The sequence below is a fragment of the Delphinapterus leucas genome, chromosome 11 (genome assembly GCF_059928025.1).
Source record: "Delphinapterus leucas isolate spDelLeu-1000000601 "Yukka" chromosome 11, BTC_Dleu_Yukka2, whole genome shotgun sequence".
Lineage (NCBI taxonomy): Eukaryota > Metazoa > Chordata > Mammalia > Artiodactyla > Monodontidae > Delphinapterus > Delphinapterus leucas.
Genome location: NC_143139.1, coordinates 40,203,516 through 40,229,627, shown reverse-complemented (window position 1 = coordinate 40,229,627; position 26,112 = coordinate 40,203,516). Strand labels below are relative to the sequence as shown.

The 26,112-nt window shown below is 37.4% G+C and overlaps 1 protein-coding gene across 5 annotated transcripts in view; it reads right to left on the bottom strand.

Moving 5' to 3' along the window:
* The window catches only part of LARP4 (La ribonucleoprotein 4), a 66,223-nt gene that overhangs the window by 38,407 nt on the left and 1,704 nt on the right, over positions 1-26,112 (bottom strand). Inside the window, exons 2-9 of one of the 5 annotated variants that reach the window (XM_022572184.2) lie at positions 19,041-19,089; positions 10,749-10,896; positions 9,977-10,129; positions 7,180-7,255; positions 3,624-3,760; positions 2,049-2,152; positions 832-942; positions 16-69 (exon numbers count right to left, since the gene is read on the bottom strand). In XM_022572184.2, the coding sequence (XP_022427892.1) occupies positions 16-69; positions 832-942; positions 2,049-2,152; positions 3,624-3,760; positions 7,180-7,255; positions 9,977-10,106 (612 nt within the window). In that variant the 5' untranslated portion in view covers positions 10,107-10,129; positions 10,749-10,896; positions 19,041-19,089. Of the gene's footprint in view, positions 1-15; positions 70-831; positions 943-2,048; positions 2,153-3,623; positions 3,761-7,179; positions 7,256-9,976; positions 10,130-10,748; positions 10,897-19,040; positions 19,090-26,112 lie in introns of those variants that run through there. The other 4 variants (XM_022572183.2, XM_089920706.1, XM_089920707.1 and 1 more) reach the window with 4 other exon arrangements.

Below are 26,112 nucleotides of genomic sequence, written 5' to 3'. Positions count from 1 at the left end.
ACAAATGTTTCTTACCATGATTGGCTTGCCCTGAAATGTCTTAACTTCTTCTCTTAAGTATTTAAAAGCCTGTTAACAAAGCAGGAAGGAACTTTCATTAGCATTCAAACATTTCATTAAAGCCATCATTATTCTATCAAGAGAGTTTTGGTAATTGCAACTATCTCTAAACTAAACAATAAAAAATTCTGAAGATGATCCCATTATGCAGGTGACAGGGAATGAAAAAGTAAAAATTTAAGGCTACAGTTCACATTTATTGTATATTAAACTACTATGGATTACTACTGACACATACTCACAAAATTCAAAACAGACCCAAAATATCACTACCTATCAATTTTAAAATGGGTTCGGAGGGCCTTCTAAGATGAAGAATTAAAAAAAAAATCAGTACAAGGTTTTAAAAGGCTATTATAGAAATTTTTGTTTCAAAGGAATATTACTTATCTTTAAATAGGCCATGATAACAATTAAGGGTAAAATCATTATGTCAAAATACCAAGAATCAGAACGGAAGTTATATATACTGCGGGCCTACTCTGTAATAGAAATACTAACTACTGAGTACATGGTCTCTGATTCCCATGTTAATTTAAAAATTGTTAATATTTTTACTGATAGGAAACAAACTGTTCTTAAATTGAAACAAAAAAAGCTTTAAGAAGATCATCAAAAAGGAAATCAATTAATAAGCAGCACCAAAAAGGTGAACAAGGTTCTCCAAAGTCTTTACAAACATTACTGTAAGCACACATTTTTCTCAAGTAAAATATACACTACTGCTTTTATCACCAGGACTTCAAATCAGAAGAAAAGTTTTCTTCTCACCTGCTGTGCATCTGTGTCTGACTGGAAAGTGATATACCAGTTGCTATTGTGTGCAAATTCACAGCTTATCACCTTGGGGCAGTTTTCATTTTTAAACAAAGCTTTTACTTCCTAAAAAAGAAAATCTTCAGTTAACTCTAAAAATATATCAAAAATGGGCATTTTTTTTCCTCTTCATGTCTTTTGGTCCTTTCTATTTCTTTACTTAGTAACTGTTTACGCCTTCTGCCCATTTTTCTGTTGAGTAGAATTATACTCTGAAACAAGAACATGCATAGTTATAGTGCAAATTTTGTGCATGATTTAGGGATGGAAGCTTATTTTATAATCAGCAAAACTGAAGTATTATTTCAATCCTAGTGGCAAGCTAAATTCTGCTTAAGAGTAAAATCTTTCCAGTCCTGTCATTGTCCAAAAAAAAAGGTGTGGGTGGATGGGGGGACTGTCCTACATTAACATTTTCTAGGTGCAAAGTATTTTTATGCATTTTCATTTAATCCAAATGCTCTGTCTACAACAGTCACAGACATGAACTGTGCACAGATATCTTGTTTTTTTTTTTTTTTTTTTTTTGCGGTACGCGGGCCTCTCACTGTTGTGGCCTCTCCCGTTGCGGAGCACAGGCTCCGGACACGCAGGCTCAGTGGCCATGGCTCACACGCCCAGCCGCTCCGGCATGTGGGATCTTCCCAGACCGGGGCACGAACCCGTGTCCCCCACATTGGCAGGCGGACTCTCAACCACTGCGCCACCAGGGAAGCCCCAGATATCTTGTTTTTCATAACTGATTTAATTAAAAACTAAAACTCAAAAAAAATATGGATTTAGAAAAAGATAATTATCAAAACTCAGAGGGACTTCCCTGGTGGCACAGTGGTTAAGAATCTGCCTGCCAATGCAGGGGACATGGGCTCGAGCCCTGGTCCGGGAAGATCCCACATGCTACAGAACAACTAAGCCCGTGTGCCACAACTACGGAAGCCTGCACGCCTAGAGCCTGTGCTCCACAACAAGAGAAGCCACCACAATGAGAAGCACATGCACCACAACGAAAAGTAGCCCCCGCTCGCCGCAACTAGAGAAAGCCCGCGCGCAGCAACGAAGACCCAATGCAGCCAAAAAAATAAACAAAAATAAATAAATCTATTAAAAATTACTGAAAATAAAATAAAATAAACAGTTAAGAATATTTAGCTTTAACAATACTAATGATTTACCTCTACTGGTGTTGTTTCAGGAATCTCTCTAAGAATTACAATACAACGCTTATGACTTGGTCTCACTTTCTCGCCCTTCTCATCAACTTGCACCATGGGAGAAGCTGAAATTTTAAAGAAGTTTCATTCAAAAGTGTAAGAATAGTGATATTAATAATTCCATTAAAAAACTATTCAATTTCCAACTGAATAAATTAGCAGAGGCTAACATCTTAAAGAAATTAAGTTGTAGAATCAAAGATCACAGTTACAATAAAGTATCTTGAGACTGATATGCAAAGAACATTGTCCAATGTTATTCATTGCACAAATACTCAGTGTACTTATTTTGTGACGTGGCACAGTGTTGGAGTTGAAAAGAAGCCTTTAAGGAGTATACAATATTTATACCTTATAGGGCACTTCCCTGTATACAATTACCAAATTCTTTATTTCAAGTAAAATCAATGTACTGCATTAGCCAAACACTACTCTAGGGAATGTAATGAGCTTTGATATGTGAAAAAATTCTCCTTAAAATTAAAGTCTGAGAAACACTTAAAACCAAGAATTATATATAAATAATTACAGTCTTTCTTTCAGATGCTGGTTTTGAGTTAATATAGAATGAAGGTAGTACCACAAGCCAAAACTTTTATTTCTAGTCCCTTCAAAGGATAATATGTCACATCTTCCTGTGCAGGTAAGTAGAGAGAATAAAAGTAGTTGTTAAGGAAGAAGGCCTGTGTATAAGTGCTAGGTTTCAGCCCTTGGAGGTAGGAGATTCTGTCTCTTGGCAAATTCTTTAAATGTTGACAAGACTGGGTCATTTTAAGATCTGGTCAAACCAGATCAAGGCTGGTTTGATCTGTACAAACCGATCAGAGATTTCATAAATGTTTTTATCCCTCTGACAATGGAAATCCCTACTCCCATGTAAGTCTATTACTGGACTTGCTTTATTTAACTTTCAAACATTTCAACGAATTTCAAAAAAAAAGTGAAGATCCACCTTTACTCAAGTAGTTAACAAAACCTGTATAAGAGAGGTTACCGAGAAATGCTGATATAAGACACAAACACCACTAAAAATTCTTAAGCCTCAATCTAAAATATAAATTCTTTACCAAACTTTGGAGCAGTGTTTGTCAAACTGCAGGTCGCAACTCTTTTAATAGGTTGTGAAAACAATTTTATAATAAAAGAAATGAACTCATTTCAAGCATTTAGTATTAATCTACTATTAACATTTCAGTTGTGTGTATTGGGTTGTGATATAAAGTTTACTTATTACTTTTGTTCAGAAGTTTGAAACAGATTGCTTTACAGGGTGTGATAATGACACATATAGCTTTCTAATAGCCCAGAAAACAGAGGTTTAATTGCTTATACTTGAGTAAATGGGTATCAAGATGAACAACCAAGGTACAGAACTGATATACAAGCTATATATGTACCAGTCAGTAAAAACAGATAAATTATTAGCACAGAATAGCAAAAAATATGGAGTTAAAAACAATTTCCTGCATGATCAGAAGTCAAAAGAATATTTAATCTTTGATTTTAAAAGTAAGCTAAAAGGTAGGATTTACATACATCTCAACACTTCAAGAATTAGGTCAGGGTCTGTGGTCAGCTTTTTTATTTCTTCCATGTTGGCAACTGTCCAAATTGGGATGAACTGATCACTGTCCATTTGAGATATCAGGTAAAGATCCTTTGACAAATTTTCTCTGAAAGGAATAAGAGAAGCAACAGTCCTATAAAACAAACAAATCTTAAAAAGCACCTAAAGAAAAGAGATGCCTTATTCACTTTTGTCACTAAACCTAGGAAAACAAAATTATGCTATCAGAAATAACACAGTGAACTATGAAAATACGTAATATACAACAGATACATTCTAACAACTTCTGGAAAGTTTCTGAATCCCCAAATACATTGGGCCCAACAGTTTTGAACAAGGAATTTATGAAATTATATTGATGTGGAAAGAGGCTTAATATTAAAGTATATTACAAAATATTACATACAGTTTTGTTCCATCTTATAAATACCTTATCACTGATGTTAGAATATGCATATGGAGAAAATTGTAATGTAAACCATGAGTTGGATCATGGAGGATTTTCAGTTTCTTAATGTTTGCATTTTTTAATAGGTATGTTTGACTTTTTATTTAAATTTAAATAATAAAGTTAAAATAATAAATATAAAACGTTTTAAATTAAGACAAAAGACTAAGATACATTTTTTAAAAAAGAAGATACAAATGCTCTATCTTACACATAAAATCTTGTTCAACAAACTGAAGGAGAATCAAATTCATGTCTTGTTATTTACATCAAACCTTTGAAGTAGTCTGGTTATAAATAGCTAGAAATCTTTGCTTAAAAGCCACCTTCTCAATGACTTCTCAATGACCACCCTATTCTGAAACCACCCAAGTACTCCTGATTCCCCTCTTCCCTTGCTTACTCCCCTCTACTTTTTTCCATAGCACTTATCACCTAACACACTTCTAAGCTGCTTATTTATTATGTTTATTGTTTTGTCTCCCCCAGTCAGAATACAGGTTCCACAAAGGATCTTTGTCATTCAAAATGACAAAGCCTTAGTACTTGGCAAAGAGTAGGGTCCAGGCCTTTACATTCAAATTATACTAAAATAGAGTAGTAATTACCTTTTTAAGGTTACAATTGTCAACAAGTGGTGGTTATTTGTCTTGGAGGAAAAAAGAATAGAGAGGATACCAGTAACAGTTAAACTCACTTCAGCATAAAAGAAAGAACAGGGCTTCCCTAGTGGCGCAGTGGTTAAGAATCCACCTGCCAATGCAGGGATCACGGTTAGAGCCCTGATCCGGGAATACCCCACATGCTGCAGAGCAACTAAGCCCGTGTGCCACAACTACTGAGCCTGCACTCTGGAGCCCACAAACCACAACTACTGAGTCCGTGTGCCACAACTACTGAAGCCTTGGTGCCTAGAGCCTGTGTTCTGCAACAAGAGAAGCCAGCGCAATGAGAAGCCTGCGCACTGCAACGAAGAGTAGCCTCCGCTCGCCGCAACTAGAGAAAGCCTGCAGAGAGCAACGAAGACCCAAAAATAAAATATATAAATTTATTTATTAAAAAAAAAAAGAACATACTAGTCAACCAGATATTCTTTAAGAACTTGAAAATAAGACAACTGTAAACATAATATTGTACAACTAAAAGGCTGTAGCCTAAATCAACTCAGACTTTCAGCCAGTCTCTCATAAAACAGTATGACACACCCTTAAAGAAACTACCTTGTCAGAAGTAAGTCAAATTAATAGATATATAACATCGAGGATTATGACTAATACTTATTATGTTCATGACTAATACCTAGTATGTCTTAGTGGCAATTCTACTGAGCTACAAATGGCAATTACCCGGCTGGTTTGAACTGTATCGTAGTTCTGAGTAGGATGTGATAGATCATGATAAGCCAGAGCTCATGCTACAACAACTAAAATAACTTGGATAGATTACAAAAAAAATCATGTTTTTGGAGATAAAAACTGTAGAAGCTACAAGGACAAAATGAAATTCCAGAAAGATAATCTTTCTTTTCCAAGGATATCTGCAGATCCTGGACCAGAAAGAAACTAGTAGAGCTTTATTTTAGGCAGTTGCACAAGACTGGTATTATGAATTGGAAGCTAAAGGAGCCCCCAATACACAGCTGATTTTCCTCCATATGACATTTACTGAGTTCTAAGGAGGAAGATGGAAGGCTGGGACCCTGAAAGATGGAAGGCTGAAAAAGCAGAGTAAAATCTTTGTGGTCTTGTGGAAGCCCCAGTAGAAGAAGGAACCTTGCATCAAACCTAAGACAGGTCTCCCTGACAAGACATTTGCCAGATTTTGAAGCTGTACAGGGTAAGAGGCTAAAGAGCTCATCTCAAACATCTGAAGAACAGAACTAAATTTCCCTTGGTGTTTCATGACTGAGGTAACAGAAACCTGCCAACTTCTAAATCAAAAGCCTAAGAAGGTCATGCCTAAGGAACAGAGATAAATCAGAGGTCGATCGAGTCTAATTAAAGTGGCTGCTCAGCCCTGACTCAGCTCAATCCTTAAGTGGATTGAAGAAATCAATCTGCTTCTGCTTACCAGAAGAAAGCTCAAATCTTGTCTAGAGAGAAAAATTATGGCACTGCAGCTTTCTAGTTTCTTTTATATGTAGTGCCCAGCATATGTAGTGTCCAAATTATAATCAAAATTTATAAGACATGCAAAAAGCCAGGAAATTGTGACAATCAAGAGAAAAAAACCTCAAATATAAGCAGACACACAAATGATCCAGCTAGTAGGCAAAGATTTTAAAATAACTATGACAAGTATGGGAGACAAAATGAATTGCATCATAGGCACAACTGACTAGAAGGGTCTTGTTTTCATAAAACGAGGGCCTGTACTAGACTATAAAGGCAAAGAAGAAAAAGGTGGAGAAGAAAAGGGAGATATTCAGGATGAAGAATCAATTAAAACTGAGTCAAGACTGTATTATATGTAAGGAAATAAAGAAGTCTATGATAAAATCCAGGTTTCTAGCTTAAAAAATTGGTTTACTGGTCCTCCTCCAAAAAACAGAAGGCATTACATTTGCACGCATATCCAAACTTCTGTTTATTTTGGAAGGGGTAGTTCTACATACTGAAGGTTTATACATCTAAGCTATAAATATACCTACATAATTCTTAATTCTTATCTGTAAATAAGGTATCTTGAAATGTTTGCCTGAAGGAACTCTTTATTTAATAGAAGAAACTGGTAATATAAATTCTATACCCATCCACATCTTATTAAAAATAACTCTATGCTCAAAGATTACAAGAGCAAACTACTAAAAACATAGAGAACTCTAAAAATGAATATGATTATAGGAAAAATATCCAACAGAAATTTCATTATCTTTCTACTGGGACTAGATCCTTTACATAATCAACTGGAGACCACCACATCTTTAAATCTAGTTAAGAAATATACTGAAGAATGATACCAAAATACATCACCAAAGGAAATTAAAACCATTTTTCCATTCTATTTCATAGGTATTTCACATCTACTAATCAAACAATTCAAAACGGAGAAAGGTCAATTTAAAAATGATAGTGTACCGTGAGAAACAGAATTCTAATTGTTTCTTCAAACACTCTTTTAGTTCTTCTGTAGAAATTGCTGAGTTGCTTTCTCCTGATAGTAGAAAACAAGAGGGGAAATGTTAATACCTAATTACCATAGGTAGTAAACTTTACATATTGTTTTCAGAGTAAGCCACAAAGTATGCACAAATTAAAATCACCAGAAAACTGTATTTTTATTCTTTTTAGAATTCAGATACACACAAGGTCTACCTTTTAACCTATCTATTCTTCTTTCTTTAGACAGATTTCATATCAGTTTTTTTTGTGTGTGTGTGTGGTACGCGGGCCTCTCACTGTTGTGGCCTCTCCTATTGCGGAGCACAGGCTCCCGACGCGCAGGCTCAGTGGCCATGGTTCACGGGCCCAGCTGCTCCGCGGCATGTGGCATCTTCCCGGACTGGGGCACGAACCCGCGTCCCCTGCATTGGCAGGCAGACTCTCAACCACTACACCACCAGGGAAGCCCTCATATCAGTTTTTAAATTACATATTTTATCAAGTAATTAACAAATCATCGGTAATACTAAAAGCACTTAGATACCATACTGTAAAACATTACCCTAAATACTTTAAAAAATGTGATAACTATTTATTCCTTTAATGAAAACTCAAAGAACAAAAGTAATAGTGGGGCTTCCCTGGTGGTGCAGCGGTTGGGAGTCCGCCTGCCGATGCAGGGGACACGGGTTCGTGACCTGGTCATGGGCCCGTGAGCCATGGCCGCTGAGCCTGCGCGTCCAGAGCCTGTGCTCCGCAACGGGAGAGGCCACAACAGTGAGAGGCCTGCGTACCGCCAAAAAAAAAAAGAAAAAAGTAATAGTAATCTAGGGGCTTCCCTGGTGGTGCAGTGGTTAAGAATCCGCCTGCCAATGCAGGGAACACGGGTTTGAGCCCTGGTCCGGGAAGATCCCACATGCCGTGGAGCAACTAAGCCCGTGCACCACAACTAACTACTGAGCCTGCACTTTAGAGCCCGTGAGCCACAACTACTGAGCCCTCAAGCCACAACTACTGAGCCCTCAAGCCACAACTACTGAGCCCTCAAGCCACAACTACTGAAGCCTGCGCGCCTAGAACCTGTGCTCCGCAACAAGAGAAGCCACCGCAGTGAGAAGCCCACATGCCGCAACTAAAGAAAGCCCACACACAGCAACGAAGACCCAACGCAGCCAAAAAAACAAATAAATTTATATACATAAACAAAAGTAACAGTAATCTAAATTTGAAGACAGGAACTACACAAAGTGGGATATATATATGGCTCCACATCTGTACTATCGGTAGTAAATCTGATATTAGTCACACTCCTTAAACTTCTATCTCTTAACAGACTTCTTGTTGCCAAGGGGGAGGTGGGGTAGGGGAGGGATGGATTGGGAATTTGGGGCTAGTAGATGCAAACTATTATATAAAGAATGGATAAACAAGGTCCTACTATATAGCACAGGGAACTATATTCAACATTCTGTGATAAAACATAATGGAAAAGAATATAAAAAAGAACGTGTGTGTGTGTGTGTGTTATTGAATCCCTTTGCTGTACAGCAGAAATTAACACATTGTAAATCAACTATACTTCAATTAAAAAAAAAACCCACTTCTATCTCTTAATACTCTTTTCACTGCTTAATTTTAGAGCACTATATTTTCCTGTAAAGATAAATTTTGTGCATGATTTTACCACTACTTTGTCTTACTACTCAAGATTCAAAATATTAGATATTAAATTAATTTCATTAAAAATGAAATAAGAAGCACTCTATTTCTATATAGTATATGCAACCCTTCTATATAAAATTCATCTACCCAAATGCTGGCTAAATGAATAATAACTTCATTTAAGCTTTCAGTGTTATTACAGCAAACTTTTAAAAATACCAATTGGTTGCCAATTCACTTAAACCAACTCTAAGTTCAAAGTAGCCAGGATAGGTATATTATAACAAGGAGGGAGCAAAACCTAACCACCTTAAATTATTATATGGAAATACCACCCCATTCTACTTCAGATATCAACTTACAAGCTGACCGACCTTAGAAATCTAATCCAGATATATATAATAAATAAACTGAGAACAAAGGTTTATATACCTTGACTAATGCCAGGGAACTAAGCAGTGACAGAGATGCCTACTCCCTATTACACTTATTTTCCAAAGAAACCCTTTAGAACTTAGAAAAATAAAGTTAGGTAATCAGGTTCTACAGTCTATCTTTAGTTTCTTTTAAATTTTATCCATTTTAAGTCCAAGCAATTAATAATCCATGCTAATTAAATGAATGTGAAAAAAAACATATCTCACAAGTTGAACTGTAGTAGAACTATGATATAACACAACCTTTTTCTCAAAATTAATCCCTGCAATCTCACATTTATAAATGCATTTCACACTGACAAAAGTGATGGGAAAATTGACAGAACTTGCGTTGATCCCAACTAATAGATCAAGAAACTTGGACTCTGAAAGATTGTAATTTAGGTCTCTTTTTTAACTATATTGACTGTTTTCTCCTTTCATCTTTAATTTCACACTTTCCTTTAGTAAGATCTTTAAAATAAACATTCTTTTTAAATTACAATGTTCATGTTTGGCCATTTGAAAACAGTATTTATAAAAGTCACCTAATATTTCATTAACATAAACTTCTTTTCAAATAATAAAATAGACCAATCAATGCCATGTTTACTAGAACAATGATAAAGAGACTGGAGGGGGAAAAAGACTAGCATACTGCATTCTCATTTTAACAATAAAACCATAAAGTTTACCAGAAACATCATATATTTGGTAACTCAGATCTTCTGGCCCCAGAATCATTCCATCAGTTGATTCCTCAATGCCTGTAGTAGTTCTTGTGGTTTCACAAGATGAATACATTACTTCATATTCCTTACACATATCATCTGCAAGTTCTCTATTACCTGTATTAAAGAAAACATACTGGAAGTGAATAGTAATTCTTTAAAATCCTATCTTTAGGCACTCTCGGCACAACAAGATTTTAAAGAATTCTAGCAATTGGGAAAATATCCACAAGATTTTAGGTAAGAGTCCAAAGGAGGTAAGTTTGACCATTATGGATAAGCTAAAATGATTAACAATAGCTTAAACTTACATAGTACTATCTATGTATAAGACAGCTTCATGTACTTTATTCACTTAATTCTCAGAAAGACCAATGCCAAATTAATTGCTATTGTTAATGTTTTACAGATGAAGGCAACAAGCATGGAGAGGTTAAGTCATTTGCCTAAGATCAAACAGTGAGTAACACTGGCAATGATGGTAGATCAAAACTAATTTAAAAATACCATATTGTACATGGGTTAAATGCTGAACCCAAAGATACAGCTACTGTCTGAAATTAGTGACAATCCATTCGTACTGGAAATAAACGAGAATGGTATACAAATTACATGTTAAACATTTATAAATATATTTTATCAAATAATCAAAGAATGTATTAAAAGTTCTATAAACTGGTTTGGCCGTATGTTTAACCAAAATGTGATTCAATCTGATGAAATATTTACGACTTACCCTCAGGATGAGACCCTGATGTGGCTGCTGTTTCATGCCAAGAGCTTTCAGTTCCATGAGTTACTGGAGTGGCATCAGTATTTCCTGGAGGTATTTCTTGCCATACTTTGGCATTAGGATTTAAGCCAGTTCCTTTAGATGTTACCTGCTAAATATTAAAAGGATCCATTTGTTAATTTTAAAGGTCAGAGCAGGGCTTCCCTGGTGGCGCAGTGGTTGAGAGTCCGCCTGCCAATGCAGGGGACACGGGTTCATGCCCTGGTCCGGGAAGATCTCACATGCCGCGAAGCGGCTAGGCCCGTGAGCCATGGCCGCTGAGCCTGTACATCCGGAGCCTGTGCTCCGCAACGGGAGAGGCCACAACAGTGAGAGGCTGGCGCACCGCAAAAAAAAAAAAAAAAAAAAAAAAAGTCAGTGCATTAAAATTATAAATTTAGACAAAACTTTTCCATTACTTAAATGTGAAGAAAATCCCCAATAATATTATGTAATCTAATAATAAATATTAAATAAACAATATTTTAAAGTTTTTGGCTCAACTTGAAAATATAAACCTTTTTAAGCAGATGAACTTGAAATGTTTATATGTAAAATTTAGCTACCTATACAATAAAAACATATTTTTATAAAATACTATTAGTATAGAAATACTGCTTTACCCCAACCTACTTGCAAGTATTGTTAAATTTATTAAATCTATTCATATATCTTTGATGTTAGTGTGTGTTTGAGTACCTAGAACAAATTTTTGAGTTATCTACAGCAATTTTCCACAGTACAATTTTTATTGCCATCTAAGCTGTGATAGAGAGTCTGAATGATTCCGTAAGTGGAAATTTTTTCCCAAGTCAAAAACCGCATTCTGCCTTATGTTACAATGCATTATTTCATTTGTCCTGAAAGTGTATTTTCTTTTTTTTAATTAATTAATTTATTTTTGGCTGCGTTGGGTCTTTGTTGCTGCCTTCAGACTTTCTCTAGTTGCGGCACGCGGGCTTCTCATTGAGGTGGCTTCTCATTGAGGTGGCTTCTCTTGTAGTGGAGCACAGGCTCTAGGCATGCGGGCTCGGTAGTTGTGGCACGCGGGCTCAGTAGTTGTGGCACACAGGCTTAGTCACTCCGCGGTATGTGGGATCTTACCAGACCAGGGCTGGAACCCGTGTTCCCTGCATTGGCAGGCGGATTCCTAAACACTGCGCCACCAGGGAAGCCCAGAGGATTTGTTTTCTTTCTGCTGGATGACTGCACAGTAAGACAACCAATCTGGTATCACTTAAAATTTTCAACGTGGGTTTCTGGAGAACAAGTAGGGAATTTTAGCCCTACTTTGCATCATAGAGGATTTGTGGTTAGAATAAGATCCCTCCTTCCACCAACCCAGAGCCAAGGCTAAAGCTGACAAGTTTTCCTTTTCTCTGAGAAAGCTGTTTTTTCCCCTAGTTTATCTTTTGCCCTGTCTCTAAGCACTGCGATGAAAATCTAAGCTCTGGGCCACTAAGGATCAACAGATGCATTAGGGGCAGGACCTAGGTTTAACACCTGCTTCTTTCTCTGGATTAGTACTTCCTGATTTTTTTGGTCTGAAGATTTCATTTGCTTTCTTACCAGCTTAAAGCTCTGCTTAAAACATAATTTTTAAAAATTAACCACCTTCCCAGTTGTTTTCCAAAATCTCAAATTCATATTTCTTTAAAAGTACCAATACTGTCTTAAGAAAGCTAAATTGGGGACTTCCCTGGTGGCGCAGTGGTTGGGAATCCGCCTGCCAATGCAGGAGACACAGGTTCGAGCCCTGGTCCAGGAGGATCCCACATGCCGCAGAGCAACTAAGCCTGTGCGCCACAGCTGCTAAGCCTGTGCTCTAGAGACTGCGAGCCACAACTGCTGACGCACAGGTGCCTAGGGGCCATGCTCCGCAGTGGGAGAGGCCACCGCAGTGAGAGTGCCGCGCACTGCAATGAAGAGTGGCTCCTGCTCACTGCAACTAGAGAAAGCCTGCGTGCAGCAACGAAAGCCCAATGCAGCCCAAAATAAATAAATAATTTTTTTTAAAAAAAGCAAAATTGAAGAGAAATTCCAACAATTGAGAGGCAACTATGGTATAACAGACAAAGATCCAGTTTACTCTTCCACCCAGTAACTGTGCAATCACTGACCCCAGTTTCCTTATTTTAAAAAATATAATGGGACTTCCCTGGTGGTGCAGTGGTTAAGAATCCACCTGCCAATGCAGAGGACATGGGTTCAAGCTCTGGTCTGGGAAGATCCCACATGCCGCGGAGTAGCTAAGCCTGTGAGCCACAACTACTGAGCCTGAGCTCTAGGGTTCTCAAGCCACAACTACTGAAGCCGGCGCGCCTAGAGCCCGCATGCTCCGCAACAAGAGAAGCCCCAGCAATGAGAAGCCCGCGCACCACAGTGAAGAGTAGCCCCTGTTCACCACAACTAGAGAAAGCCCGCGTGCAGCAACAAAGACCCAACACAGCCAAACAAAATAATAAATAAATAAATAAATAAATAAAACCTTCATTAGGTAAAAAAAGTAAACAAGCAAGTTTTAAAAATATATATGTGTGTGTGTGTGTGTGTGTGTATATGTATAATGCCTATTCTACCAAAACTCCTTATAGTTTCTACACACCTTGGACACCTAACTTCATGTGTGTTGGTCACTACTTCCTCTTTCCCTCTTGTTATTTGTACATACTTCTATTTTGTTACCACTGTAATAGTTTATTTAAGTAAGTGTTCTTTGCAACCAGGCAGTGGGCTCAATGAAGAAAAGGTAGAAACTGGGTCTTCCTCTTCTATTTCAGCTATTAATATAAACCAGGCCAAGAGTACACTTTCAACTGTCTATTTGAATGGAACAGTAGAGGCATAGGTGCAAAACAAAACAAACAAAAGAACCCAACTAATGTTTAACTATTGTATTTACCCTTCTGATGTGCTAGAAAATCAGAGTTGATACAGTCTTCCTTGTTTTCATGTGCCTGTTTAAAATGGAAGTCTTACATTGGAGTGGGTCTTGGCTTTTTGATTTCAGGGCTGCTAAAAGCTTTTACAATAAACATCAAAACCAATAACAAAATGTCAAACGTAGCAAGGGAGCAAAAGCATCTTTAAAGTAGCACCAAAGATGAATAACCAAAGCAACATCTTCGCTTAGAGATGTTAATTTACAACTACTTCATATCATTAATTAGCTCAGGCAATAAACAACCAATTTTCTTATGGTACCACCAGGTAGCCCCACCAGGACAGGTACCCAGGTATTATTTAAAAACCTCTAGGTACGTAATTCCTTGGCGCTCCAGTGATTGGGTCTCCATGCTTCCACTGCAGGGGGTAGGGGTTCAATTCCTGGTCGGGAAACTGGGATCCTGAAAGCCTCACGACTTGGCAAAAGAAACAAACAATCAAAAACACCTCTAGGTACCAGTTTTTTCTTTTTCTTTTGTTTTTTTAAATATTTATTTATTTATTTATTTGGCTGCACCGGGTCTTAGTTGTGGCACGCGGGATCTTCTTCGCAGCATGCAGGAACTTTAGTTGCAGCATGCACAAACTTTAGTTGCGGCATGCAAACTCTTAGTTGCAGCATGCATGTGGGATCTAGTTCCCTGACCAGGGATCAAACCTGGGCCCCCTGCATTGGAGAGCGGAGCCTTAGCCACTGGACCACCAGGGAAGTCCTTATGTAGCAATTTTAGAATGCAAGTAAACTTTACATTTGCCCCTATGTAGACATGTGAACAGTGCATGCTTATCAGTTAGAATTCAGAATCCACTCTGGCTAAATTAAACAGAAAGGTAATTTATTAAAAGATAGTGTCAGGCTTCCCTGGTGGCACAGTGGTTGAGAATCTGCCTGCTAATGCAGAGGACATGGGTTCGAGCCCTGGTCTGGAGGATCCCACATGCCGCGGAGCAACTAGGCCCGTGAACCACAACTACTGAGCCTGCACGTCTGGAGCCTGTGCTCTGCAACAAGAGAGGCCGCCAATAGTGAGAGGCCCACACACCGCAATGAAGAGTGGCCCCTGCTTGCCACAACTAGAGAAAGACCTCGCACAGAAACGAAAACCCAGCACAGCAAAAATAAATAAATTAATAAACTCCTACCCCCAACATCTTCTTTAAAAAAAAAAAAAAAAAAAAATGTTCCGGAAGTGCCCTGATGAGGAAATCACTAACCCTGCCACCACCAAGCAGTAAACGCCAAAACTCAAATCCATTACAACTTTTATTATTACCAGCACCAATGTCACTTCTCCATTAGGAACTAACTCAACCTTGTACTAACTCCACTTTAAGCTGACCACCTCTACTGCCACTTCCGTCTATAAAATGGAAGTTATGAATAGAACCCTCATTTCCCTACATTGTATATTTTCAAATAGAAGACATCTGTAGGTGTGGTCTGACTAGTGGCTCTTAGTAACATGCCTGCATCCATCCAGATACAAGGGAATCTGGGAATTTGCGTTTTGACTAGTACGTTCACTGGAGAGGCCTAACTCATAATATGGGCATTTCTGCAAATGTAGAAAGCTACTGAAGAATTGGGAGGTCCCAAATATGATAAAGAGATTAAGGCTAATATTTAACATACAAGATATATTATGCCACGTATACTTAATTTATAAATAAATACCCAATATTGGGGAATTATGATTAAAAAAGCTTAACTTTTACTTACTGACGGGATGTACTATTTCACTGAGCATTTAATAATGACTCAAAATAATTAACTAGATGCCTTTCAGCAGCATACTACCCATAAATCTGATGTCTCCCTTGCTAATGGTGCCAAGAATAATCAAAGTGTGAGGTCTATGGCATATAGACGAGCAGTATTCCTGTGCATGTTTATATTTTTCTCCAGACTAGTTAAGAGTATACACTCTAAAAGCCATTAATGTACAGAAGAAGACGTATACAAGAATGTATATTGCAGCCCTGACCCCATTAGTGAAAGACTGAAAATAACCTAAATATCCATCTATAGACAAATGGTTAAATAAAATGTAGTATATTTCATAACATAGAATACTATAAAAGTTTAAAAAAAAAGGCCTACATACACTAATGTGGAAAGTGCTCCAAGGTATATTATTCAGTGAAAAAATTCAAGTTGCAAAACAATAAGCATTTTGGTTTTTATTCATATTAACAAACATAAAATCATTGTGCAGATAAACATATTGGTATGTAAAAACAGAAAAGGTTTGGAAGGTTACTATTAACAATAGAACTGGGGACTTCCCTGGTGGTGCAGTGGTTAAGAATCCGCCTGTCAATGCAGGGGACACGGGTTTGAGCCCTGGTCCAGGAAGATCCCACATGCTGCGGAGCAACTAAGCCCATGCGCCACAACTACTGAGCCGGCGCTCTAGAGCCCGCGAGCCACGACTACTGAAGTCCACGCACCCTAGCGCCTGTGCGCCGCAAGTAATGAGCCCACACACCCCCACAACTACTGAAGCCCACACACTCTAGGGCCTGTGTGCCACAACTACTGAGCCCGTGTGCTGCAACTACTGAAGCCCATGCATCAAGAGCCCGTGCTCCACAACAAGAAGCCACCGCAGTGAGAGGCCCGCAGACCACAATGAAGAGTAGCCATTTCTCTGACTGGAGCAAGACCGCCCACAGCAGCAAAGACACAATGCAGGCAAAAAAAAAGAAAATAAAACAATAGAACTGCAAACTAGTAAGAGATCTACCAAACAGGGAAAAGGTACAAAAACAAGCAGGAATAATTAATTGCAAAATGTCAATTTTAGGGAATTTCCTGGTGTCCAGTGGTTAGGACTCCACACTTCTACTGCAGGAGGCACGGGTTCAATCCTGGTCATGGAACTAAGATCCCGCATGCTGCGCAGCATGGCCCCCCACCCCCCAGCCAAAAAAAGTCAATTTTACCGGGACTTCCCTCGTGGTCCAGCGGTTAAGAATCCGCCTTCCAATGCAAGGGACACTGGTTTGATCCCTGGTCGGGGAACTAAGATCCCACGTGCTGCAGGACAACTAAGTCCACGTACCACAACTAGAGAGCCCACACACCGCAACTACTGAGCCCGCGCGCCACAATTGGAGAGAAACCTGTGCGTTGCAACTAAGACCCAATGCAGCCAAAAATAAATTAAAAAAAATTTTTTAAATGTCAATTTTGCCTATTGAACTACTTAGTGCCATTTTGACAAGTATAAAAAGAAACAACTCACTGCTGTAATTCATATAACTTTGCTAAGAGTTGGCAATGTTTATCAAAAGCCTTAAAATTATATATTCTTTGGTCCAGAAATTCTACTTGTCAGATTTGCTCAAAAGAAAGATATACAAAAATATAAATACAAAGATGTTCATCACAATTTTATAATAGTGAAAAGTTAGAAACATTCAACTGCTATGGTCTGAACATCTGTGTAACTCCCAACTTCATATATTGAAATCCTAATGCCCAATGTCATAGTACTGGGAGGTGGGGCCTTTGGGAGTTGCTTAAGTCATGAAAATGAATGAGATTAGTGCTCTTCTAAAAGAGAGTCCACAGACCTCCCTAGTCCCTTCCACCACTGAGGACACAGTGAAAAGGCACCATCTATGAACCAGAAAACCCTCAAGAAATACCAAATCTGTTGGCACCATGATCCTGGACTTCCCAGAAATAAATTTCTGTTGTTCATAAGCTACCTAATCTGTGATATTGTTATAGCAGCCCGAATAGAACAAGACACCAACAAGAGAGTGAGGATTTGTTCAGTAACTGTAGTCCAGCCACATACAGAATATCCTAGAGCCTTAAAACCAGATTGTATATAAAACTGATGAGACCTGAATAAGTTCTGCGGACTGTATCAACGTAAATTTGCTTGTCTTTACATCATACTATGGTTAAGCAAGGTGTTACTACTGGAGGGACCTGGGCAAAAAGTACACGGTACCACGCTGTACGTTCTGGGGACAACTTCTTGTGAATCTATAATTATTTCAAAATAAAGTTTTTAAAAATGGAGAAAAAAATATAGAAGACATGGAAAATGTTCACATTTTGAAGACACTTGGAAAAACAGTAAAGCAAGTTGCTATCTTATGGAAATGATTCAAGTGTGTGAAATAATGCACAAGCACAGAAAAAAGTGGAGAGGGAATTCCCTGGTGGTCCAGCAGTTAGGACTCCATGTTTCCGCTGAGGGGGCATAGGTTTGATCCCTGGTCTGGGAACTAAGATCTGCTTGCCGCATGGCACGGCAAATAAATAAACAAACAAATAAATAAATAAGGTCATAACACCTTTGTAAAGCAATATGTCAATATTGATGTGAAAAACTTTTAAAACATTCACTATTTGAGCTACCACAGAGAATATTAGCCTAACAGCTTTATACATAAGAATGTCCTTTATAGAATTGCTCAATATAAAGAAAATTTGGAAACTGAAAATGTCCATCAAAAAAACTTGATGTGGGGACTTCCTGGTAGTCCAGTGGGTAAGACTCCGAGCTCCCAATGCAGGGGGCCTGGGTTTGATCCCTGGTCAGGGAACTAGGTCCCGCACACATGCCACAACTAAAGATCCTGAGTGCTGCAACAAAGACCCAGCACAGCCAAAATAAATAAATTTTTTAATTGAAAAAAAAATTAAAACGTTGATGTTTTCATATAACAAATAATCTTTAAAATGACACAATAATGAATCTGACAAGTCAGTTTAATGAGAAAAAAAGACTTAATTTTTCATTTAAATTCTAGATAACCATGTTTGACTCATCTTTTGACTAAGTTTAATGAAGAAGCCCATAAAAATCCTTATCTCATTAAAAAAAAAATCCTTATCTCTCCCACAGAACTAGAAGTAAGCCCTTGAGGCTACAGTTATATAAAACATCTATTAAAGGATGTAAATTGTCCAAGTGCATGCTGAAACTATCTGCCAACATACACATGTGCAGTATGTAAGCACAAAGATACTCTCAAATCACCACAAAAAAATTCAAATTGTCAGTCCATAAAACTAACAGATCAACACCTCTATCTCTAAGCAATATATGCCATTATCGAATAAGCCAAAAGCAGTCCTTATGATTGACCCATTTTATGCCAGTTCCTATCTGGGGAAAGATACAAATGAAAGGAAAAAACAGAAACATAAATTTCTTGACAAAATGATATCTTCTGGTCATAAAAGAGCAGTTTTAAGGTAACAGAACCAAGAGTTAGGAAAAAGTCACCATAAATATGGCAAAACCATCTCTTTGGTCATATATAACTGTTTGTTTTACTTACCTATTTACTATCAGAAACAGAAATCCCATGCCACTTAACCCTACAAATGCTGAAAAACAGAAATAAAGTATAGAAATTGATTAAACTTATTTGCCTCATGGCAGATCAATCATCCAGGTTTAATTTTTACATCTCCAATACTGAGAGGACAACACCACAAGTACTTTAAAAAAAAAGTGGGGTGGAATTCCCTGGCGGTCCAGCGGTTATGACTCCGCAATTCCACTGCAAGGGGCACAGGTTCAATCCCTGATCAGGGAACTAAGATCCCACAAGCTGCAAGGCACAGCCGCCCCCCACCCCCCAAAAAAAATAAACACCTGTCATTTCATCCAGCATGAAACTTCAGAGTCCTACTAGAAGATGCTTAGGGGCATTTTATAGAAAGTAAAAATGAAAAATGGGAATTTTTCACCCATTCTGACAAAGAAGGATAACTAACATTTATGGAACACTTAATTCATCTTCATAACAACTACATTTAAATTCTATCATCTACATTTTGTAGATAAGGAAAACCTTACATTACCTAAAGGTAATCTGCCCAAGGCTGCACAGCTAATAAAGACAGAGCCAGAATTTGAACCTAGGCACTCTGCAGAGTCTGCCACTATACTACAGTTGCCTCAGAGAAAACTTTAAGACAACAAGTTACATACTATTTAAGGAATATTACAAATCTCCTCACCAAGTCTGTAAAACAGTCCCTGGCCCCAGTTCCACCTAGAGTGTCTAACAATACAGAAGAAATGGATATAGAAAATAGACACCAGATAAGAACTAGAGTACCCAGGGCAGAAGTCAATTCAGCTCTGCAATGATTTCTATCTTAGGGCCATGGTACAGCTAATTTTCAGCTATTAAAAAAAAATTTTTTTTAAAAGGTAAGATCCATGGTAATTTATGCAATAAAATTTACCCCCTATTACAAAGCACTTACCCTAACTTGAATTATTTTGTCCACAAGCTCCACAATGGCAGCGACCTTGTCTATGGTTTACTCTTCTCTAGCACCTTGAACAGTAACTAGCACACAGGAGACCAATAATAAAATTTATAATGCTATATGAGAGTTTCTTAAACTTTACTGTGCATAAGAATCATCTAGGGATCTTGATAAAATGCAGATTCTGATTCAGCAGTTCAGGGATAGGGCTAGAGAGTTTGTATTCTAACAAGCCCTGGGTAAAGAAGTTACTGAGGCTCACACTTTGAATAGCAAGGTAACTGGACCAACCTAAGTCATTTGCCCAATTGTCAAAAATCAGGATTCACTTACTCCACACCTGGAAGGAAATCTTCAGTTTATTCATCAATAAAACTATTACTGCTGATCCTCTAATATCAGAGGGAAAGACAAGTTCCCCCAATTCCCACTTCCTCAGTCATATGACAGATGATGAGTGCTTAAAACTCTGGGGGAGGGCTTCCCTGGTGGCACAGTAGTTAAGAATCCACCTACCAATACAGGGGACACGGGTTCGAGTCCTGGTCCCGGAAGATACCACATGCTGTGGAGCAACTAAGCCCGTGCACCACAACTACTGAAGCCTGTGCGCCTAGAGCCTGTGCTCCGCAAGGAGAAGCCACCGCAATGAGAAGCCTGAGCACCGCAATGAAGAGAAGCCCCCACTCGCCGCAACAAGAGAAAGCCCGAACGCAACGAAGACCCAACGCGGTCAAAAAAAAAACCAACTAACCACCTTTGGGGGAATCATGGATTGATCTGAAGATATAATCAAAATTAGACTTCTTCCTAAAAAGTTCTTCATATGAGATTCATAATCACCTTACTGTTAAGGACTAAGAACCCAATTAATAGATATTTAGCATTTAAATAGTCCTCAAAATACCAAGTCATTTTACTTCAAATTGGTCATCTGATAAAGCCAATAGCTAACCATACAAATGAACTCAAAAAACCTCAAACCTCAAATATCAGTACTAAATATCAAAATAATCCTTTTCAAAAAGGGCACCTTTTAATTCCTAGTGTGTATAGCCAAGTCAGCAAACCATTTGTTACGAAAACTGAAATGAGATATTTCATAAGTATATGTGAAAGCAGCAACTCACTTATGTTTATTATGTACCAGACACTAAGTGCTTTACATTGACTGTCAATCCTCTTAACAACCCTTTGAGATAGATAATAATTATAATATCTCATATATTAGTATTATCCTCAGTTTACAGATAAGGAAACTGAGAAACACAAGTTAAACAACTTGCCCAAGGTCATACAACTAGAAAGTTGCCTAACCTGAGCAGGCAGCCTGGCCCCAGAGTCCATGTTCTTAACCATTCTTTTATGCAACCTTTCATATAAATGTATCTTATTATTACTCAATCACTGCCCTCCTATTTTTTTCCTTCCTCCAACTCAAAACGATAGAATAACCCTATTTCCCTTGGCTTGCTCAACTGCAAATTTTTGTAAATCCTATAAATTTACATTTCCCATAGCCAATTCAACAACAAATACTTTAGTACCAATTTAATACACTATCTTCCCTTGTTAATGATATGGAAAAACAACAACCAGCCAAAAAGCACACAGTAAATCTCTGATCTCCTCTGAAAAATTATCATACAAACCAGGACATTTTTGAGAATAAAACGGGGTGCGACATCTGTTCCAGAAAACAGGTGTACACTATGACTGTCCAGGACAAAATGGGAGGTATGGTCACTCTACCCATTTTGTAGTTTGCACTACCTAGTGGTATGAAATACTGGCCAACTATGTACTATACAAACCCTGGATTACTCCTGACTTTTCTGCCCTGACAGAGAAAATGCTTTTCTCTTCCCTCAATAATATATAAATCAAACAAAACTAAATTCCTCATCCTTGGCTCTATGCCTATGTTCATACCATACTCCTAGTAATATTCATCTAAAGTACTCCTCTGTCTTTAATTTAGAGCCAGTCGTTTATAAATACAGAGACATTTTCTGAACTAAAGATTGGTTCAAATGTCCAGACAAGGCAACAGACGAGAGGAAACATGAGTATGTGATATTCAAGTTTCTTTTCCTTACATTTACTTACACTTATACATTAGAAAAAATATTTTTTTCCACAAGAGCAAATATAAAGTGCCGATTTGCACTTTATCATTTGTATTTCTTTAAATCTTGCACATAAATGAGTCTAAATTTTAACAGTCCGCAAGCTTCATTCTCATTTTAAAAGTTTTATTTGCCCAATTGATAATATACTCAAACTATAAAAAATTTAAAGTAAGGTAATTAACCTGTTTGGCTTACAGCAAAACAATAACGATGCTGGGATTCAAACTCAAAGTTATACGTCTCTTAAATCAGTGCTATCTCACAGTAGCTTTTGCAATTAATAGTGCTACTATCATGTAGTTTTAATAAATTTCCCAGAAATACTTGCTGTGATGATCACATGATAGTGTCTGTCAAGCCTTTACCTAGACTGTATTACAAACAAGGCTTAATACATAAGCACCATGAACACAGGGCTTCCTTCCCTGGTGGTGCAGTGGTTGAGAATCTGCCTGCCAATGCAGGGGACACGGGTTCAATCCCTAGCCCGGGAAGATCCCACATGCCGCGGAGCAACTAAGCCCGTGCGCCACAACTACCAAGCCTGTGCTCCAGAGCCCCATGAGCCACAACTACTGAAGCCCACGCACCTAGAGCCTGTGCTCCACAACTAGAGGAGCCACCGCAATGAGAAGCCTGCGCACTGCAACGAAGAGTAGCCCTGGCTGGCCGCCACTAGAGAAAGCCCGCGTGCAGCAACAAAGACCCAACACAGCCAAACAAAACAAAAAAGAAAACAAAAAAACCCACCATGAACACAACCTAAACTGTCAGAAGAATCATTCTCAAATTACAGATAAGAAGTTGAGGATCAAAAAAAGTTGTCACTTGCCTCAGGTCATAGCTAACATTTGAACCCAGGATTCCAAAACCCTTACAGAAAATCATAGCGCAAAACACAAAAGTTTACAATGTTTTCAAGACTGGAAACCTCCCTCAAGAATTGAACTTTAAAGAAAACACAACTTAAGCAAAACACAGACTATAGGAACAATATATTAAAATCCTACAAGCACTATCAGAGCTAAAGAGTCACTTTCCATTTTCACTTAAGGATATTCGAAGTGGAAGCTTAAAAAAATTTTTTTAAGACTTCACAATGATAGCTGCATTCGTTTCCTAACTTCCTCTACTTTCCACTCCTCTGCAATACAGACACGGACCCCATCTCTACCTACAGGGTCTAAATCTTTTTTTAAGCTCTTAGGGAGAGACCAAAATTACAGATTTCAAATGTTCATGTCTAGTACTAAAGATCACTTCCATTAGCTGAGAAGTAATATAGAGCTGACAGACAGCCTGAATTGATAGAAAATAGTTGAATATCAATATTTCTAGTTACTGGTTTTTCACATACTGTAATTTGAAGCACCATGAGGTACTTTTACATCTTTATATTCACTTCTGAGCATTTTATTCCACTTTTCACACTTCAAAAATAATTTCTACTTCATTTTCAGCCCATTATATTTGAAAATATTTCTTTGAAAATGTTTATCCTTTTTAAAACTCTGTATCCACCTCCAATAAATATTCCAAAATCAAATTGTTCAAAAATCACTCAGCTATTCACTTATTTATAATTCTTCTTGGCAATAATTTCACAATTCGTTAAGGCACTTTCTTCTTTTCAGTCATTTTTGAAAAGTCATTTCAACTAAGTCATATCCAATAACTTTTTATAAATATGTGATTATTTAAGCTAATGGGAAAAAACTGAGTACTATACTTGAGGTAAAAGGCACAATACTTCCCATGATTACTGAAATATAAAATCAATGAAAAATTATCTAGGCAAATATCTCACTTACTTCAGATTCTAAAGCTAACCTAAAATTTAAAACGTTATCACCTAAAAAAGCAGAAAACTTCAGAAGTCAAATAAATTACTTTTAAAATTGTATAAGATCTGGGGGAAGAGGGATTTACTGTTTAATGTGTACAGAGCTTCGGTTTTGCAAGATGAAGCTTCTGGAGATGGATGGTGGCAATGGTTGCACAACAATGTAAATGTACTTAATACCACTGAACTGTACATTAAAAATGGTTAAGATGATACATTTTGTTATGTGTATTTTACCATAAATTTTAAAAATTATGTGAGAGTATGCATCCTAGGGTGCATAAAAGTCACTGCTACCTAAATAAGTAGTTATAAGTATTCATTTTTAGGGAAAAACTCAAATAGAGACAGAAATCCAATTAAAACATTGCCAAACAACTAGAGCAGACATAATTGGCTGGAAATACTGGAGGGAGAAAATGATCTGAAAAATGAATAAAATACTGGCAAACCATAAAAACACGAAAAGATTGCAAACTGCCTCCTTGGCGCTCAAAAACTTAAATAACTCTCTAGCAGTCAGAAGAACACAGCAAATTGCTGTTTCAAACTTTCAGAATTTTTTGTAACCGAATTTATGTTGGAACATGTTTGACAATTTGGTATATTATCCAAACGTTTTTACCTCTTCCCAGACAGACAGACACGGTATGTGTCTCCTTCAGAACAGAGATGAGATAAAGACAATAAAACTACTGAAGTCAGTATAGCCCTTTGTCTGCAAGACCAAGTTTTAAAAAAGGTACATCTAAGTATTACCTAAAATAGGATTCCTAGTCTGCCTATAGATTTCTATTGCAGTATACTGCAATTTAGAGTTCTAATTCCACCTTCAATATTCACTAGCTGTATGATCTTGGGCAAGTTTCTTAAATTTTCTGTGCCTTAGTTTCTTTATCTCTAAAATGGCGATAATAATCCTACTTACCTCATAGATAGGTTTGAGTTGATGTATATAAATGTATACATGCAAAAAGACTTAACAGGCCTGACATATCAATAGTGAGCACAATTCATGAGACCACAACTATTATTATATTATTATCATTCCTATTACCTATCCCACTGATTCCAGTTATAAACTAGTTAAGCTGGGGTCTCTCCAGAAAAATGCACACAAATAAAAGATTTTGAACACAGCTGCAGAGGACTCATCAATCCCAGATTAGAGAAGTCCTACCAAAGCAACTTAGTTGGTAGTAAAGTGGTTATTAACCTCCCTCATGCCATGGACCTCTTCAGTAGTCCAATTAACCTATGAATCTCTTCTCAGAATGTTTTTAAGTATATGAAATACACAGGACTACAAAAAATCAGTTATAGTATAGTTATGAAAGTATTTTAAAATTTCTAATTTAGTAATAAATGTTTCTTTACAAGTGCATTAAACAAGACTTTTTTTTACATATAATAAGGAGCAATGCGCGTAAACATTTCAAGATATCTGCAAAAACTGTAATATGATATGAAAACACTTCTCTTGTTGCATCCATTGAAATGTCAAGAATTTTTAATTCTCTTCAATTCTAGATTTCAATTAGAAGCTAGTGAAAATAAACAGGCAAATTTTTTTTTCCTCAATTCCATCTAGGGACCCAGATTAAGAACCCCTGGCTTATTGGAAAGTAAGTGCAAAAATAAGTTTTGGAGTCTGTGACTTATGTTCTAGAAGCCAGACTTCAGACTTTAGTCCCCACATTATTTACACCTGAATGACCTTAGACATCAAACTTCTGAACTTTGGTTCCCTCATTTAGAATAATTCCTACATCATGAGGTTACAAGGATTGAATATTAGTTAACAAAATGCCGAGAGACCAGTATGTTATATTTTATTGATTTTAATACCATATAATTAGACCCAAATATTTAATGCCATTGTTAATTTTCAGTAAAACTCATTATATGTGAAAAATTAAAAACCACATACTGATTTACAAAGAAAATGAAAATATTAACTATATGTAACATTTTAGTGAGAGCTATGATTTGGCTTCAGAATGACCTGTATCTAAATCCCAGTTCCACTACTTTAGTCTTACTAAGTTAAACTCTCCACCTCAGTTTTCTCATCTATAGAACACTGCAAGGTTGTTTTAGAAAGGAGAGGATCTAGCTTAAACGGTCAATAAATGGAGTTATTATTAAAGT